At 36.0% G+C, this 16443-nt stretch overlaps 1 protein-coding gene across 10 annotated transcripts in view; it reads left to right on the top strand.

Moving 5' to 3' along the window:
• DCDC1 (doublecortin domain containing 1) overlaps positions 1-16443 on the top strand; it is a 414877-nt gene that overhangs the window by 86058 nt on the left and 312376 nt on the right. For all 10 annotated transcript variants that reach the window (XR_007774648.1, XR_007774649.1, XM_050954983.1 and 7 more), the window contains one exon: positions 7861-8027. Coding sequence is in view for 8 of the 10 variants with exons in the window: in XM_050954983.1 (XP_050810940.1) it covers positions 7861-8027 (167 nt within the window). In the remaining 2 variants the exon portion in view is untranslated. The remainder of the gene's footprint in view (positions 1-7860; positions 8028-16443) is intronic.

A 16443-nucleotide genomic window follows, 5' to 3' on the forward strand; every position in this document is an offset into this window, starting at 1 on the left:
AAAGGGACCTTGAAAGGTCATTGAGTCCAGCCCCCTGCCTTCACTAGCAGGACCAAGTACTGAGTTTTGCCCCAGATCCCTAAGTGGCCCCCTCAAGGATTGAACTCACAACCCTGGGTTTATTAGGCCAATGCACAAACCACTGAGCTATCCTCCCCGGTTGGTTAATTGGTGCAAGTGCTCCTGGTGAAGATGCACTGCCAACAGAAGGAGTGTAGTGTGGACATGCAAATGCAGTTTAATTACTGCAGTGGCTGTAAGTTGATGTAACTTAGGTTGACTTAATTTTGTAGTATAGACTTGCTCTATCAGAAAAATCTGGCAATAATACTAAGATATCTACACTAATTGAGAACTTCTGGAGTTCTCAGTTCTTCATTTAGGGGGAAAAACATCCATTGCCAGATGTCTGTTTCCCTGTTCTCTGGGGAAAATGCTGTCTATTGTCTGTTGTTATCCTATTTTTTCCAGATTTCATCTTGTTCCATTACTCTATTTCATCATCATCATCTGCACAACCACTTCTTGCAGCATGTTTAAAAAAATACACCAAGAACACAGAAATAAGCCGCTTTTGCCTTATATCAGTCACATTGGAAGGCTTTCACTTTACATTCCAGATTTTACTTCTAATATTTCTTAACACTTAAGTATTTGACCTAGTGACCTTAGTGAAGGAGCAAAACACTTTCTTCTTCTGTTCACTTTCTCCTTCCCCATGGCTGAAGATCTGGGAGTAATATTGCCACATAGGAGAGGTACAGCAGCAATGGAATGATTAGGAAAGGAAGTACATAGATATGTGCTAATGCTTTCTTTATAAAGTTCTGCATATAGCATGCTTGGAAAAGTTTAAGGAGAGATGAAAGGGAAAAGGGATTTTATCAGTCCCTTTAAAAATCCTTTTCAACCCCCACACTGTATTTTTTACATAAATTACCTTCCTTCCCTTCTTGGTTCATTTCATTTTCTAAACAAGATATTCCATTTGTCTTATTTTATTGTTCACTCTCAAGCATTCAAAATATCTCACAGAGTGGCTCTAAATCTATGACACTTGTTCATCATGTCCACGTGTATCTGTACCTCCAAATTAGCTGATTCATATTCTTTCCAGGAACTGGCCTTTGTCTTCCTTTATCAAGGCGAACACACAGTCACTGAGTTTCATGATCCATAAAGAAAGATCTTACTTAAAGGTTAACCTTTGAACTGGGATTATTAGCGTTCTCTTGATTTTAATAAGTGCTCTGCTTCCAATAGAGAGAAGTTGGAATATTGAAGCAGAGCATTTATTAAAATCAAGAGAACAGATTAGATTAGATTGAATAGATTATACAGCACTTCAGAAAAGGTTCTAAAATCTCTGGTAAATTTGCTTGAGTGCTCTGTTTGCTTCATTTTGCAGCCTGTGGTCTGCTCTTAATTCCATAGAAATGTATGAAAGTTCAGTATTAATTTCTACTCCTTTTCAAGAGGTCTGCGATTCAAACCTTCTTCTCCTCTGTATTTTACATAATGCACTGAGGATAGAAATCCTTAGAACTGTATCAAGACGAAACAGTTTTCAGTGTGTGGTCACTCATCAAAGAATGTCTTATGGCCCTGTGTTTAGGTGACTCAGACAACCAATTATAACTATGTCAGTAGATAAGATAAATGAGGCAAAGTAAATAGGGGAAAAAATCTGCAGGACCATGAAGGCATTAAAAAGAGCATCCTGACTCTATTGAAATCAATAGCAATATTCCCTTTGACCTAAACAGGACAAGATTTCACCCAAGAGAGATGAACTTGATGCAGTGAAGAAGGGCCTATGTCCACAACCCTTGCATTTAAAACTAGTGATCACCTTAAAGGATAATACTGTAATAAATATACACTCACGTACTAGACTTATGGTGGCTGGCAGATACTTACTTAAGCTGAGACACTGACAGAAGTTGGCCCTGCTCACCCTTGATGTTAGAAAAAGGAGATGATGATTTTATATATAAACACATTTGCTTTATCAGGATGTGGTCATTCACTACTTCACCACATTGATTGTTGTTGCCATTTCCCTTGTCCTCCATCTCTCTCTCTCTGTTTTGTCTTCTTTGGTTTTTTAGAATGTAAGCGCTTTGAGGCATGGCTCATGTCTTATTTTGTGTTTGTATAGTTCCCAGCACATTCTGAGTGGCACCACAAGCAATAATAATAAATAAAATAATAATAATACAATTTTGTCAGGCATTTCATCAAAGGCTGACTGATAAAAGCAACATATTTGGGTTAAATGCAGAACAGCATTCTTACTTAGGACAGTGCCTAAGCACATGCTTAAAGTGAAATAAGTACATTAAGTGCTTTCCTGAATCCAGACTTTGTGGATTAATGTATTTAAAAAAATTATTCTATATATGGTATAAAATGTAGGGTATATTTCCTTGACATTTAGCTGCCAGACACCTCAGAGGTAAAACAAATAATTTAAATAAATTTGTAAAGCAATGTGACAATTCAATAAAACTAAAAATAAAAAATTAGATGTTCCCAGGGAATCAAGAATTTCCCAGAATTTCTGAAAAAACAGGGTCATATGACCGTGCTTGATAAAAGAGATACAGCCTGTGACAGGCTGGCTGGCTAGCCTGCCGTTAAAGAGTAGTTGGGCTTATCCTCACCTATGACAGATCAGTCACCGCACAGCTAATCCTGATTTGCTGGGACCCAGGTGGCTCACTTCACTTATCAGACGCAATAGGGGAAGAATTGGGTGATTTCCATAAAGGGCTGGGAGAACTCAGTTGGGGAGGGGAGCTACAGAAGGGAGGCTGTCTCATGTGATTTGTCTGCAAGGTCATGAGAGGAGGCAGCTCATGTGGCTACTCCAGGAAAAGGTCACCCCCCAAGCAAATGGCTTGGAGATAGACTGGGAATAAGACTAGGGGAAGGACACCAGGGAAGAAGCCCTGAGGATCAGCAGCTCTGGCAGGAGCCAGGCTTGCAGGGAGAAAATCTGGAGGCTGAGTACTCCATGAGTGAATGGGGCAGAAGGGTAGCCTAGGAAGAGTGGAAAATTATTTTATGTTGTTTGGATTAGAGACTGACACTTTACAGGGCCTCCCTGAGGGAATGTAGGAGTGTTGTTGACTATTGTTGGAAACAAGAAGGAAACAGAGGTAGAGCCACAGCTGCAGTGTGGCATAATAGACCACAGGGAGGAGGTGCTACTACATTGCCCCAAAGAGTACTTGAAACAGCAGCATGTTTACAGTAAATTGCATTTTTGAAAAGTAATAAAATATCTGCATATTGAAATTTTTAGGTTATAAAACAAGTGTTTTCCTGCTGCTGTGGAATTCATCACAGAATTGTGTTGTAAAATCTAAGCTTTCATTTATAGGCAACATTAAGGATTAAATCTTGGGCCCACTGAAATTCTGGATTTAGCTTCAAAGGAGCAGAATTTCACCCAATGCTTTCAGCCCTGTGGTTACAAAGAAAAAAATTCCAAATCTGAACTGAATGTAAACTGATGCCATGTTGTTTTTCTGAGTCTGAAAACAGACAACTGTAAGAGGAGTGTGTGAAATGCCTCATGTACTGTGACTAGATGTTAACGCTGAAGGCTAATTATAACATTATAAATATTATTAATTATTTCACTGCTGATAAATTTAACAGAAATATAGCACTAATATGCTTATGCATCTCTATTGAAGGTAGCAGTGGATACTGAGGGGACAGTAGTAAGGTAGATGGCAGCTATCAAGAATTGCTGGAATGAGGAAGCCCCCAGTACCAAAGTAACATCTGCCTCTTGGATACCAAATTCCAAAAACACCTTCTACATCTTCCTGAAAAAAAAAGCCTCCACTGTTCTTTTCTGATGTGTCAAGAATGTCAGCTTCCCCCTGAACAACTACAATGAAATATTGTATTATCAATGTAAAATCTGTAGTGCAACAGAACTGGAAAATTAGGGGCAGAGTAAAACAAAATGGGCTACTTCATCAGCACGTAAACTATCAAAGCTCTATTGACTTCAATGGAGCTACAGAAATTTACTCAAATTGAGGATCTGGCCCAATAATTTCATATCAAAATAAAAAACACAGTAAATACTGTACTAAATGTATTACTCATTTTCATAAACATCTGTTCTGACCAGATACTCTTTGCCAAGATTCTGTTGGCAAAAGAGACAAGCTTTTGAGCTACACAAAGCTCTTCTTCAGGTCTGTGTACCTCAAAAGCTTGTCTCTCTCACCAACAGAAGTTGATCCAGTAAAAGATATTACTTCATCCACCTTGTCTCTCTAATATCCTGGGACCAACATGGCTATAATATCCGGTCCTCAGCTCTCGCTGGGAGCGGGGTTGAGGGCTTGCCCTGTTCCGCGTGGGTCCCAGGAAGCAGCCAGCATGACCCCCCTCTGCCTCAACCCTCATGTGGCTCCTACGTAGTACACGGAGGTGCAGCCAGGCAGCTCTGGGTGCCACTCTGTCTGCAGGCGCCGCCCCCACAGCTCCCATTGGCCGCAGTTCCCAGACAGTGGGAGCTGCAGGAGTGGCATCTGCGGACAAAGCAGCATGCAGAGCCACCTGGCCGTGCCTTGGAGCCTGAGGAGAGATATGCTTCCGGGAGCTGCCTGCAGTAAGCGCCGCCCAGAGCCTGCACCCCTCCCATGCCCCAATCCCCTGCCATGGCCCTGATCCCCCTCCCACCCTCTGAACCTCCAGACAGAACCCTCACACCCCTCCCCTGTACCCCAACCCCCCGCCCCAGCCTTGATCCCCCTCCCGCCCTTTGAACCCCTCAGTCCTCTCCTAGAGCCCTCTCCTGTACCCAAAAAAAGTCCATTACCAGATGTCTGTTTCCCCAGCCCCACCCCAAAGCCCTCTCCCCCACTGTACCTCAACCTGGAGCCCCCTCCCACACCCTGAACTCCTCATTTCTGGCCGCACCCACAGCTGGAGCTCTCACCCCATCCTGAATCCCTACCCCCAATTTTGTGAGCATTCATGGTCCGCCATACAATTTCCATGCCATACAATTTCTTCAGGCCAAAAAGTCTGCCCACCCCTGTTCCAGAGGCACTAAAGAGCAACCATAAAAGTACAAAAGAAATCTCTGTGCAATATAGTTTATATGGGAAGAGGGGAAGAAATTCGGAACAACTAAGCATTATATGAATATGCCAGGAGAAGATTGTACCTACATCAAAACAAACAAATAAAAATTTTTTAGGTTCACCAGTATTGGTGCTATTGAGCTTCTGGTTTATGAAGGTTCTATCAGGAAGTCTTAGCTCTATACCTGAAAAATTCATCACTGATCAAAAATCCTTTCCAAAATGGTATGACATAACATACATTGTCTGGCTATAGGAAAGGAGGACAGGAGACACTTGATATGGATTTAATCAGGCTGCAACTTTATTATTAGATGTCTGGGACTATATATAGTAAAATAACATGGTATTTGACTATTTAGGGATATAAAATATAAAAGACATTTCTGGTGTTTCTAGGTTTCGGAAGAAAATTGACAAATAAATAAACACAAATATAAAGTACACTTGAGAACACATGCAAATAAAAGGAAATACTTAGTTTTAGCTCTAGTCAGTCTGTGGTCATTTCAAGACCACATATTGGGTATATATATGTGACATATTTATACACCTATAGTAACCTCACAGGCAGATGAATACTAAGGAAGAGCTGCATGCATAGTCAACAAAGACAATGAGTGCATATCACTGGATACTTCACATATTTTATGCAGACCATTCTCTTGTCCTTGTCACTGATGCCAGTTTACACACACACAATGATATGTGTATTATTTTTTAAATTAATCACTTTACATTTAAATATTACATTTTCTATATTACTCTACAAGCCTGATATTATAGGTCCCAATTAAGCAAGGTGCGTAAGTATGTGCTTAACTTTAAGCCCATGAGTAGTTCCATTGATTTAAATGAAACTACTCATGCATTTTAATTTATGCATGTGCTAATCTACCTTGCTGAATGGGGACCATAGTTTCTTGTAGACATGATAGCGGAATTGGAACTTCAGGAGAGGTTTCATTAAGGAAACTGTAGTGGTCTTGCAGACCAGCTCAGGGCATTCTGTGAATAGAAAGAGGCACAGAAGTAGTAGGTCCAGAGATGCTTGTTGAAGAAGCAGTCAAACAGTATTTTGAGGCTTGCAGTGTTGGAGAATTGAAAATTGCACGAATAGAGGATATCTTAAGATTAGTGACTGGCTGATAAGACAATACTGTGAAACTGTTTTAAGTCATATGACTTTGTCTCAGCCATGTGGCTTGTTTGGCAGTCTAAATATATGTTTTCTTTTAAAGTAACATTCTCTGTAAACAAACAAATAACAATTCTACGGCTTTCTGTTTTTGTTCAAATGATGTGCTGAGTGCACTTAAAAATACATTTATTTTAGCAAAAGTAAGTATCTAATCTACCATATGCTTATCTAATTATTATCCTCTACATCTAGTGTTAACTTAAGTCTGTGTGTTGTGTCCCCTACATTTACTTTAAAGTGACCAACTGCATGGGAACTGTCTTCCAATAGTTTCTTTACTAAAGGCTCAGTTCAGCCAAAAATTATCACCAAAGAGGTTCTGCATGCTTTTGCAGTTGAGTTGAAAAGCTGTTGAGTCTAATGGTGAGTCAATTTCCAGAATGTCATACTAGCCTCCTGGTCTGCATAAAATATGTGAAGTATCCAGTGATATGCACTCATTGTCTTTGTTGACTATGCATGCAGCTCTTCCTTAGTATTCATCTGCCTGTGAGGTTACTATAGGTGTATAAATATGTCACATATATATACCTAATATGTGGTCTTGAAATGACCACAGACTGACTAGAGCTAAAACTAAGTATTTCCTTTTATTTGCATGTGTTCTCAAGTGTACTTTATATTTGTATTTATTTGTCAATTTTCTTCCGAAACCTAGAAACACCAGAAATGTCTTTTATATTTTATATCCCTAAATAGTCAAATACCATGTTATTTTACTATATATATAAGAAAGACCTCTGTCATTTACACAATTCAGTAAAATCCAAAATATCTGTCAAATGCACATGTCTAAATGAAGCCTGCAGCCAAAATGTGCTTGCCTTGTTTGTCACATATATTGGCATAAAGTCCCTGAAAATAGAATGCATTAAACCTTTTAGAATGGTTTTGCAATCCGAAAATAGGAAGAAAAATCTTGTAGTGCCTATTGCCATGAATCCATATATATATATATTCATTTGATTTTCCCCCTCATTTTTTAAACAGCCACACTGAGCAGTTTTTTTTGTTTTGTTTTTTGTTTAAAGTTGGTTGCTTAAGCAGTGGCAATGAAAAGATTATTGCAAAATTGCTTATGAGAGTGTTGATTATATTTTATGAATAACCTGAAGTATAATATGTTAGGTATATATAAGCTCCTCAATAGGAAACTATATACAGAAACAACATGGATCTTGCAATTTTATCAGGACAATGCAAGTAGATTTCAGCAAGGTTGGTTCCAACTCATCTGTGATAAATGAGAAGATAAGGCAATCAGTGCACACCATGACACTCTGTTCAGCTAGTTAGGCACACTTCAGAACTATTCAGGTGTGCTCACAAAGCTTGTGAGTCTTACATGGGGGGTGTCTGAATATAAATACATCCTTCCTGGTGGCCACTAGTAATGCAGGAGTTGCTTTTCTAAGACTTAATCCAGGTCAGATATAAATAATAGATGTTAAGAGTTAGTTCTGATGTTGGGGCTGCATTTCAGGCTGTGTATTTTCAGTTGGGTCAAAAGAATGTATTTTCCCTTTTTTTCTTGTATAGTTCCTCTGCTTGACAAATGCCTGCAAAATTCCATCACACCTTTGCGTGGACCTGTCTGGGTCTCTAAGGGAGAAGGTTTCAGCCCCTCAGGAGCAAAGATATATATCCATGGAGTTCTTTTGGCCTTATACCAACGATTAAAGTCTGCAAAAAGCTATTGCAAACAGGTGAGTTCGTCCCACTCTTTAAAAGTCTTCTTCTTTTTTTTTTTTTCATTTTAAAATGTACTAGTTGTGTAAAGGCAATGATTGGCACTGTGTCATAAAGAGTGTGACAAGTATCGCATGAGCTCCAGTACCTGTTAGGGAAATGCTTCTCCTATAATCTCAAAGCCAACAATAATGGAGCTAATTGTATCTGTCTTTCGGTGTGGGATGTCATATGTCTCATCTTTTCTTGCTGCACACTGTGCATAGCTGAGACATTCCTTATGTGGAAATCCTATAAAAAGGCAGTCATTTTGCATAGGAAAATTAATAGCTTGTTCTGCACATTGAATATTAAAAATTGTCTCGTATTTCTTCACACAGGGCTAATCAAAATAAAGGCCATAGTTGAAATATTTTTGAGTAAAAAATAGCTAAACATAACTGGAGTTACATTCTCAAAAATAAAATGAAGTTGCTATCTTTAGGATAGTTAATAGGCTTTTATTGACAATTCATGCACAGTTAAATAAATCTATCAGAAATACATTTTTATTTGCATAAGTAACAGAGATCAGATTATAGAATGTATTAATTGATTTGCTATAGTTTCAGACTATGAGATCCAGTTAGTGCATGTTTGCTTTATCTGCATATTTATACTTGTGTAGTGATATGCAGATATATTTATGACTTTTTAGTCTGAATGTATTGTATTTTAATTAAGTTGAATAAAAATGGAATTTCTAGGCTTGTTAAGAATAACTAGGTCTGACATCTTTTGATTTATAAATATGAAAGTAATCAAATTTTTAAAGTTAGTTGAATGATTTATGAAAATAGCAGGTATACAGATTTGCCAGGAAAAGTAATAACTTTACATTAAACAGCCATCTAGGAAACTCAGATTCAAAAGTGATCAGAGGCCGCAGAGTTAAGAATGAATGCATCAGCCAGATTATGCTATCAGTCTGTGTGTGAAGGGAGAAGGGAGGTGGAAATGGGGTGTCAGTCTCACTGTTTATACAGCACCTCCTGCTGTCAGATCCATAAAGAGAAATGAGCATTGACTTTGGAAGAGGCTGTTCCTATCTTGAGCTAATGGTGGTCAACAACAAGAAATCAAGAAAATAGAAACAGGCAGAAAGGCTAAAAATCAGTTTGTTTCAAAAGATGCATGACTCATTTTAGCAGCATAGTAAAAAAAAAATACAGTGATCATGATTAAATTTTCTATTGGTGTTTCTCACCTGTTAAGACAATGCTGTCTCTCATGTATGGTACAGCAATGCAAAATATTATAGTACAGTATAGAGTTCTAACTGTTAAGAAAATAATTACTGAATCTTTTTAGAAAATATACATAAAAATCTATCAAGTATGATTCATTAAAATATTTAACAGATACATTAACCTCTAAAATAAATTAACCCCCCCACAAATGGACAACATTTTTTTGGGGGGAAGGCTGAATTACAAAGTGGCCTATAATAAAAACGATGTTAAAGGCTTTTCTTGGTTGCTTTTTGTGCTCCTGTAAAGAAAATATAATGAATTTCCAGTAATTTAACTGAGATTAATCATTTCTCTGGGGTTGCCCAAAAGTATGAGTTTGGAAAGAGTTTAAATAGCAGAAAAAGAACATTTTTATTAAAGTTTGAAACCACCTTTGAAGACAAATTCACCTGGATTCAGAAAAAACAACATGTGTTCATATTATCAAATGCCTAGCAGATATTTTTTTTGTTTTTAAGATTCATATAATATAAGGTTACAATTAGGCGTATAAATATGCCAGTTGTTAGCTCACAAAAATTCTGTAATAGCAGAAGATTATTTTTATAGGCATTTTAAATTAGTGTTTTAAGCATTAAAAGTAAAGCAGGAAAGTTAAATATTTTGAAAATATTACAATAATTTTAAGAAACATCAAGTTAATGTAACTATCAAAAGTAAATTGTTTGTGGTATCTGGTATTATAACAGCATAGACAAAAATAAAAAAGAGCAGAAATGCATTTTTATGTTTTTCCCTTTAATTTTACCAGTCATTTTCAAGGTGGAATTTTATTAGCATTGAACATAGTTGAAATCATATGCAGAGTACTGTGAGTATTAGAGAATACAGCATATTATTTTGAAATATCAGTTTGTTTGTGGCTGCATTTACATATGTTGTCCATAATTTATACATAAGTTAAACATTAAAAATATGTAGATTATAATATAAATAAGCAAGGTTAAAATACATAGTAATATAAACCTAGGAAATTGAGTCACATATCCCCTGAATTTTACCTGCTGTACTCCACCCTACCTCATTGTCGAGGAAAGACATTTGAAAACACTCAACTCTGCTAAAAACGGGATGCAGGGAACACAGCCCTCACTCCTTCATCCTGTTGTGTCTAGGAAGACTTGCATGATGTGAAACCTGTTCAGTTTTCAAATCACTGTATATCTAGACATTGCTTGACAATCTTAACTGAATTTCCTACTTATCTCTGTTATTTTGAGATTTGTATTATATTTGTGTTTTACACTATCTTTTATTTAAATAAATAAAGAACAAATGAAGAAAAAATATGGAGAAACTCCTTTGATCTGGTAATACTCTGCTGGGACAACATGCTTTGTTGAAATAATGAGATTAAATAGCTCTTGGAAGTATTAGTAGCTCAATAGCAATATAATTCTGAGCCACTTTCACTAAAATTTAAGTAGTTTTTAATTTCAATTTCAGTCAAAGTGTATTGTTATACACCTACTGTATTAAAAATAGTACACATTGGTTGACCCAAACAGTGGATTGCCTATTATCAGCTTGTTGCCTCCTGCCCTATAGTATGGCATTAAAATTCTCAGTCCACAGGTCAAAAGGAGGAACTCTTATCATTCTGCTGTGCCCCCTGTATCACCTTTAGAGGAGGGTTGATAGACTTTGAATGCCATTCCTTAAGAATGAGGTGGGGTGGTGTAAAGCAGTTAAAACAGAGGGGATATTTGACTCCATTTCCTATCTTTATATTAGTTATTATCTTAACCTTGCTTATTTCCTATATTATAATCAGGTAAAACTAAGAGGATACTTGTGGCTGGAGAAGGGTTCAAATAGAAAAGAAAATAACACATTGGTACATCACAATTGCTTGTCATTTATGTTTTTTCTTTATATAGAGTCCCGAGTATTGTAATTGTATTAAGTTGTAATGTCCTGTGGATGCCAGTAAAATCTTGAAATTTTATCAACCTCAGAGGACATGATTGCAAAATACATGACTTTCTGGATAAAAAATAAATACAAAAACTATCCAGTACTACAGACAGAATTATTTTGTAATTAATTTTCACATGATGGAGTTGTAACTATAATATGTGACTTTAAAAATGCTCTCCCAGTTTTTCAAAAATCCTGAGATACTTAAATAGACCTAGCATTTAGCATTTGTATATTATATATGTAATATATATTTGTGTGTGTTTATGTGTGCATCTATATATGTTTTAAAATATCGTGCATGGCTACTGTAGCTTGTATTTAAAACATATATGTTCTTAAAACAGTGACATCTCCAAAATGAAATTGCTCCAAGCTATGCAAGAACTTAAATTCATTAGTAACAGAAGGAATAATATAAACATGTTAGTATGAAATGTAGGTAACACTTTCAACCATGGGGGCTGTACCATCTCATTAGCATTCTTGATATGTAGTTGTACTGTTGGTGGGGGTGTTGAAGCAGGAATGCCATTGTGCTGGGTTCCAATGTTTGTCCCCAAACACTGCTGTGGAGGGAACGTGTGAAAAGGCCATAGTACTGTCAGTGAATGAGGAAGGCTGTGCTTTCTGTATGCTTCAAGCAGGGAAGCTGTCATTCACAGACCTAGCACAGCTAAACAGAGGCCAAAACAGAAGACTGAAATACCTTTTAAAATGATATTAATGATTTTTAAACATTTTCTTCGTTGACAATCACACAATAAATCATCTATTGCTCTGTCAGTAAACAAACACAAAATATATTATGACAGAGAAACTGAAAAATAAGCTGAAGTGATACCAAAATATGAGATGCCTTACGCTCCATTTGAAAATCACTAGTTGACCTAAAAAGCCCAAAAAGTTTTGATGAGCCTGTTTTATAACTTTACTCTGTGAGATTCTAGAACAATACTGCTATAATACTTTATTCAGAAACTCACCTACAGTGCTGTAGATTTCTATCCTATGCTTAAAAAACTGTTAACAAAACTGTGCTGAGGTTTTTTATGAAGGTGTAGGGCAGCGGCGGGGAGAGGGAGGGTAGTATTTATGCTGTGTATTCCTAAACTCATTCTCTCAGAAATTACAGTTATAGAAATTAGTTATGTAAACCAATGCAAATTATGTTGCATTTAAAGTAATGAATTCTTGTATGCAAAATACTGAAGGAAAAACAAGAGAGACTAAAAGAATAGAACAATCTTACCACCCACCATTTTAAATACGATAATATCGACAAGTGCTGCCATGGTTAAGAGTCTGTGAATCTGTCTATAATACATCAGTGCTGGTACATAAATTATTAGTCCATATGTATTTTTTTATATTTTATCTAATCAGTTTTGCAATTTTTGGTTCTGAGCTGCACTAACAGCCCCCATAATTCTTGTGGTTTCAGCCACTTTGTTGTATAGAGCTATAAAATAGTACTAAATTTAAACAAAAATATTGCAACTATAAGAAGAGAACTAATACTACATTTTAATTTTTTTTTAAATTAATTTGAAACTGCTTAGATATTGGAGCCTGAAGTTGCCTATTGTGCATGCATTCTAGCTACCTTTTATAACTCTCCTTGATTATATTCATTAATAGACATACATAGTATGACTACTAGACAAGTTTTCACTGACTTCAGTGTGCCTTTGTAGCCTAACATTTCTGTTGCAATAGCTTTAATTACTTCATAATGGGTCCACAGGACCAGGACTTTTCCATTATAAATGTCACATAAACCAGCTGTTATGGGGAAATCTTTTTCCTGGGACTTTTTGTTGGAGGAAACTGATACATTAAAATACTATTTTTGTTTACTATTTTTTGTGTAATCCACATATTTTGCATATAATTTTATACACACATAACCACACAATTTTGTCAAAAGTTTACATTTTAAAATATATGCTGCAATTTAATGCTATTTAAAAAAAATTAATTGCATCCTGGCCTAAGGTTGGCATTATGGTAACTTAGATACTATTAAAAGAATAGTAACTGTTCCATTGAAATGATTTACAGTTGATTTTCATTCAAAAGGTCACCAAATCCAGTACAATAGTAGTAATTTTTGTGGCATTTTAAAAATAATAATCTTAACATAAAAGTCAAAAACTGTATTTAAATAATGTAAAAATGATTTTTTTAAGCAAAAATGTTCTGTCTTTGCTGTACACCCTTCTTTCTTAATTGTATATAGCACTGACTTATATCATTGCAGTGGTATTTTTATTTCATTATGTGTATGTCATACTTTAAAAAAAATAGGTCTCCCGTCCATTTGGTCTACGTAGGGGCCATTCACATAACACTCCTCTGTTAAAAGTAAACTTTTTTTGTTGAACAGCAATAATTCATACTGTATCTGTAATATTTCAGCATAGTTTCTTATTAAAAGAATATAAGAATAGCATTTCTGTAATTTTGAAATTGAAAAAGAAAATTAGTATCTTGATAGTTTTGATAAGTGATTCTTCGAATGTTGAGTTGTTTATAGATTTGAGTGATGATTGAAATTTTTTCCCACAACCAAGCTGCATTCTAGTTACTAGAAGTATTTTAAGAACCTTAAACTTGTGTCTTCTTTTAAGTGTCATGCCTTGAGCAGGCATAACATCAGTTAAATGAAGTGAAAATTGCATTCTTGTCTTGATAGAGATGAAAATGGATTTCTGGTCATGAAATAGATGTAGTTGTCACTTTTTAAAAAAGGTGTCAGCAGTTTGCTTCAGCAAGTAAGGTGCCAATTCAGTATGACAGTAAACTTGTGATCTGAGCAATCAATAAAATGCTTCAATAACTTCTGCTTCATTACACTTATAATAAGAGGCTCTAGATCTGTGGCACATAAAATGTTGATAAAGAGCATATGTAGGGACTGGCTGTGACATTTTGTCTTAGAAGTACAGTAAGTGCAATATTGCCATCTAGAGTTTGTGCATAGGTAATTATTCCAAAAGGAAAAGCCTCAAAGATAAAATAAGCATTGATATTGAAAGCTCTGTTTATTTTCCATCAGTTAGTGGTATGTTTGTGTGCGTATGGTTAGGTCAGGAGAATATAAGATACCACTGCCTTTTTTCCTTTAAATAATTTATAATAAATGTGAAATATTTTTCTCAAGTAGTATTTTAATAGACTTAAGACAATATACATTTAAAGTAGCTTTTGCTATTACAAGTTACTTTAAAATATTTATAACACTACAATTATCTGATTTTCCTCCTGTAAGGAGGAAAACCAATGCTTTGTAATAACAATAAATTTCAGATCTGGGCCAATGATTATATTTTAATTTACTTATTATGAAAACATAAATAGCTTATTTTGATTTTTCATAACTTGTACATTTTCAGAAAATTGTCTCTGTGGAGTTATTTTGTGGAAAAATTATTTTTAATATATTTTACTAGATTTTTTTTCCTTCCTAAAATGAATGTTGACTCTTTGTTGATGCAACATATTATGGAAAATGAGAGACTATTTTCTATTATGTTTAGGATAATTAAATCCAAATTTAGATATGAAAAGGGTTCATTCTCCATGGATATTTTAGAAAACCATATGTTTTTCATGAAAGTATTTTTAAAGCCCTGTGATCAATGTTTGTGCCCAGTAAAGGTTAAACATGGATTTAGATGATTTTATGAAGTTTAGAAGCCTAAAAAATGTTTTCACTGAGTTCAGAGACAAAACAAAAAAACACAACACCCAAGTGACTGAGATTACTGAGAATTTGGGTAGTGAGCATTTCTTTATATTGAATAGGCTAATTTCAGGCAGAGCATGTATAATAGAAGGAGGTCTTATTACATGCAATGGTGTTGTAGCTGTGTATGTCCCAGGATATTAGAGGGTCAAGGTGGGTGAGGTAGTATCTTCTATTGGACCATCTTGTCAGTCTTCCCTTATTATAGTCCATATACCCTATGGAGTTCAGGAGGGGGCTGAAGCAATACAATTGGATAGGTGTGGGATTTAAAACTAGCTTTTATATTGACCCTCAGAGCCCTATCATGGCTAAGAAGGCTGTAGTGGTCATGCCTGTTGCTCCTCCTGCCCTGCAATAATTCCCAACCACCATCCTGAAATTATGTCCTATTTTTTTTTCATTCTTAATTCCTCTTTGGGTGGATAATGGTTAATAAGTGGGTTCAAGTGTCTATGTGAAAATGTGGGTAAGGAGCTAGGTGCACATAGTTCTAGTCATTTCTGAATTGCTTTTTGCCAAGAACTCTAGATAATACTATTGCTTTGTTTTTTCCATCCTGGTATCCACACATGATGGCAACATTTAGGCCTACTTGCCCAGACATGGAGTTCATGCTAGAGATTTAGATAAATTATTCAAAATTTAGGCTATCAATAGGGAAGGAAGGGGTTGTGACCTCTTAAATCCAGTACAGATGGGAGATGGCAATTATTGTCTTCTGCAGATTAGAAATAAATCAGACATTAAAAACGGATGGAGTTTTGATTGCAGGAGGGCCCTATCTCTCAGCACAAGATATGGGCCACTGTCATTTGGGTATGCATCACTGGTGACTTCTTGAAAATTTTAATTCATAATTATAATATACTGGGGTTCCCCCTCCTCAGTCAAATAAATCCAAATTGGAAGGTAGGATTATTTGGTAACAGCTATAGTAGGAAAGGGTATGCCACTTCCCATTTAGTTTCCAGTCCTGAAGTTGGATTGGAGCAGGCAGACCCCTGCACCTGTTTGAAATCAATGTGTCTCTGCACAGGTGCAGGTGCATGGATCTGATTGCAGCATCCAGGACTTTAGCTTGTAAGGCTACCTGTCTGCAGTCATTAGATGACAGATTTATGTTCAACAATTTGGTGGGTGAGGGTTGCCAGTCTTGCTAAATCTTTCTGCTGTCATTCTCTCTCCCATATCCATGGGAATGATGTGATGAACAAATAATCAGAAATAGTTACTTCTGGATGGGTTATAGTAACTTGAAAATGCAATGTATACAATACATATATTGTATACCAACCTGTGAATACAGTACACAGTATTCCCAACTCCAGGTATTCAAAACTCATGAGTTAAACCCCCAAAATAATAATTTGCTCCCAAAACAATATATTTTTGGTTCTTTTTATTTGCTTTCTGGGCTTTGAACCTTTAGGATTCATGTTTTCAAGCTTTTCTCCACAATCATGAAGG

The sequence above is a fragment of the Gopherus flavomarginatus genome, chromosome 5 (assembly GCF_025201925.1).
Source record: "Gopherus flavomarginatus isolate rGopFla2 chromosome 5, rGopFla2.mat.asm, whole genome shotgun sequence".
In the NCBI taxonomy this organism is placed as follows: Eukaryota; Metazoa; Chordata; order Testudines; family Testudinidae; genus Gopherus; species Gopherus flavomarginatus.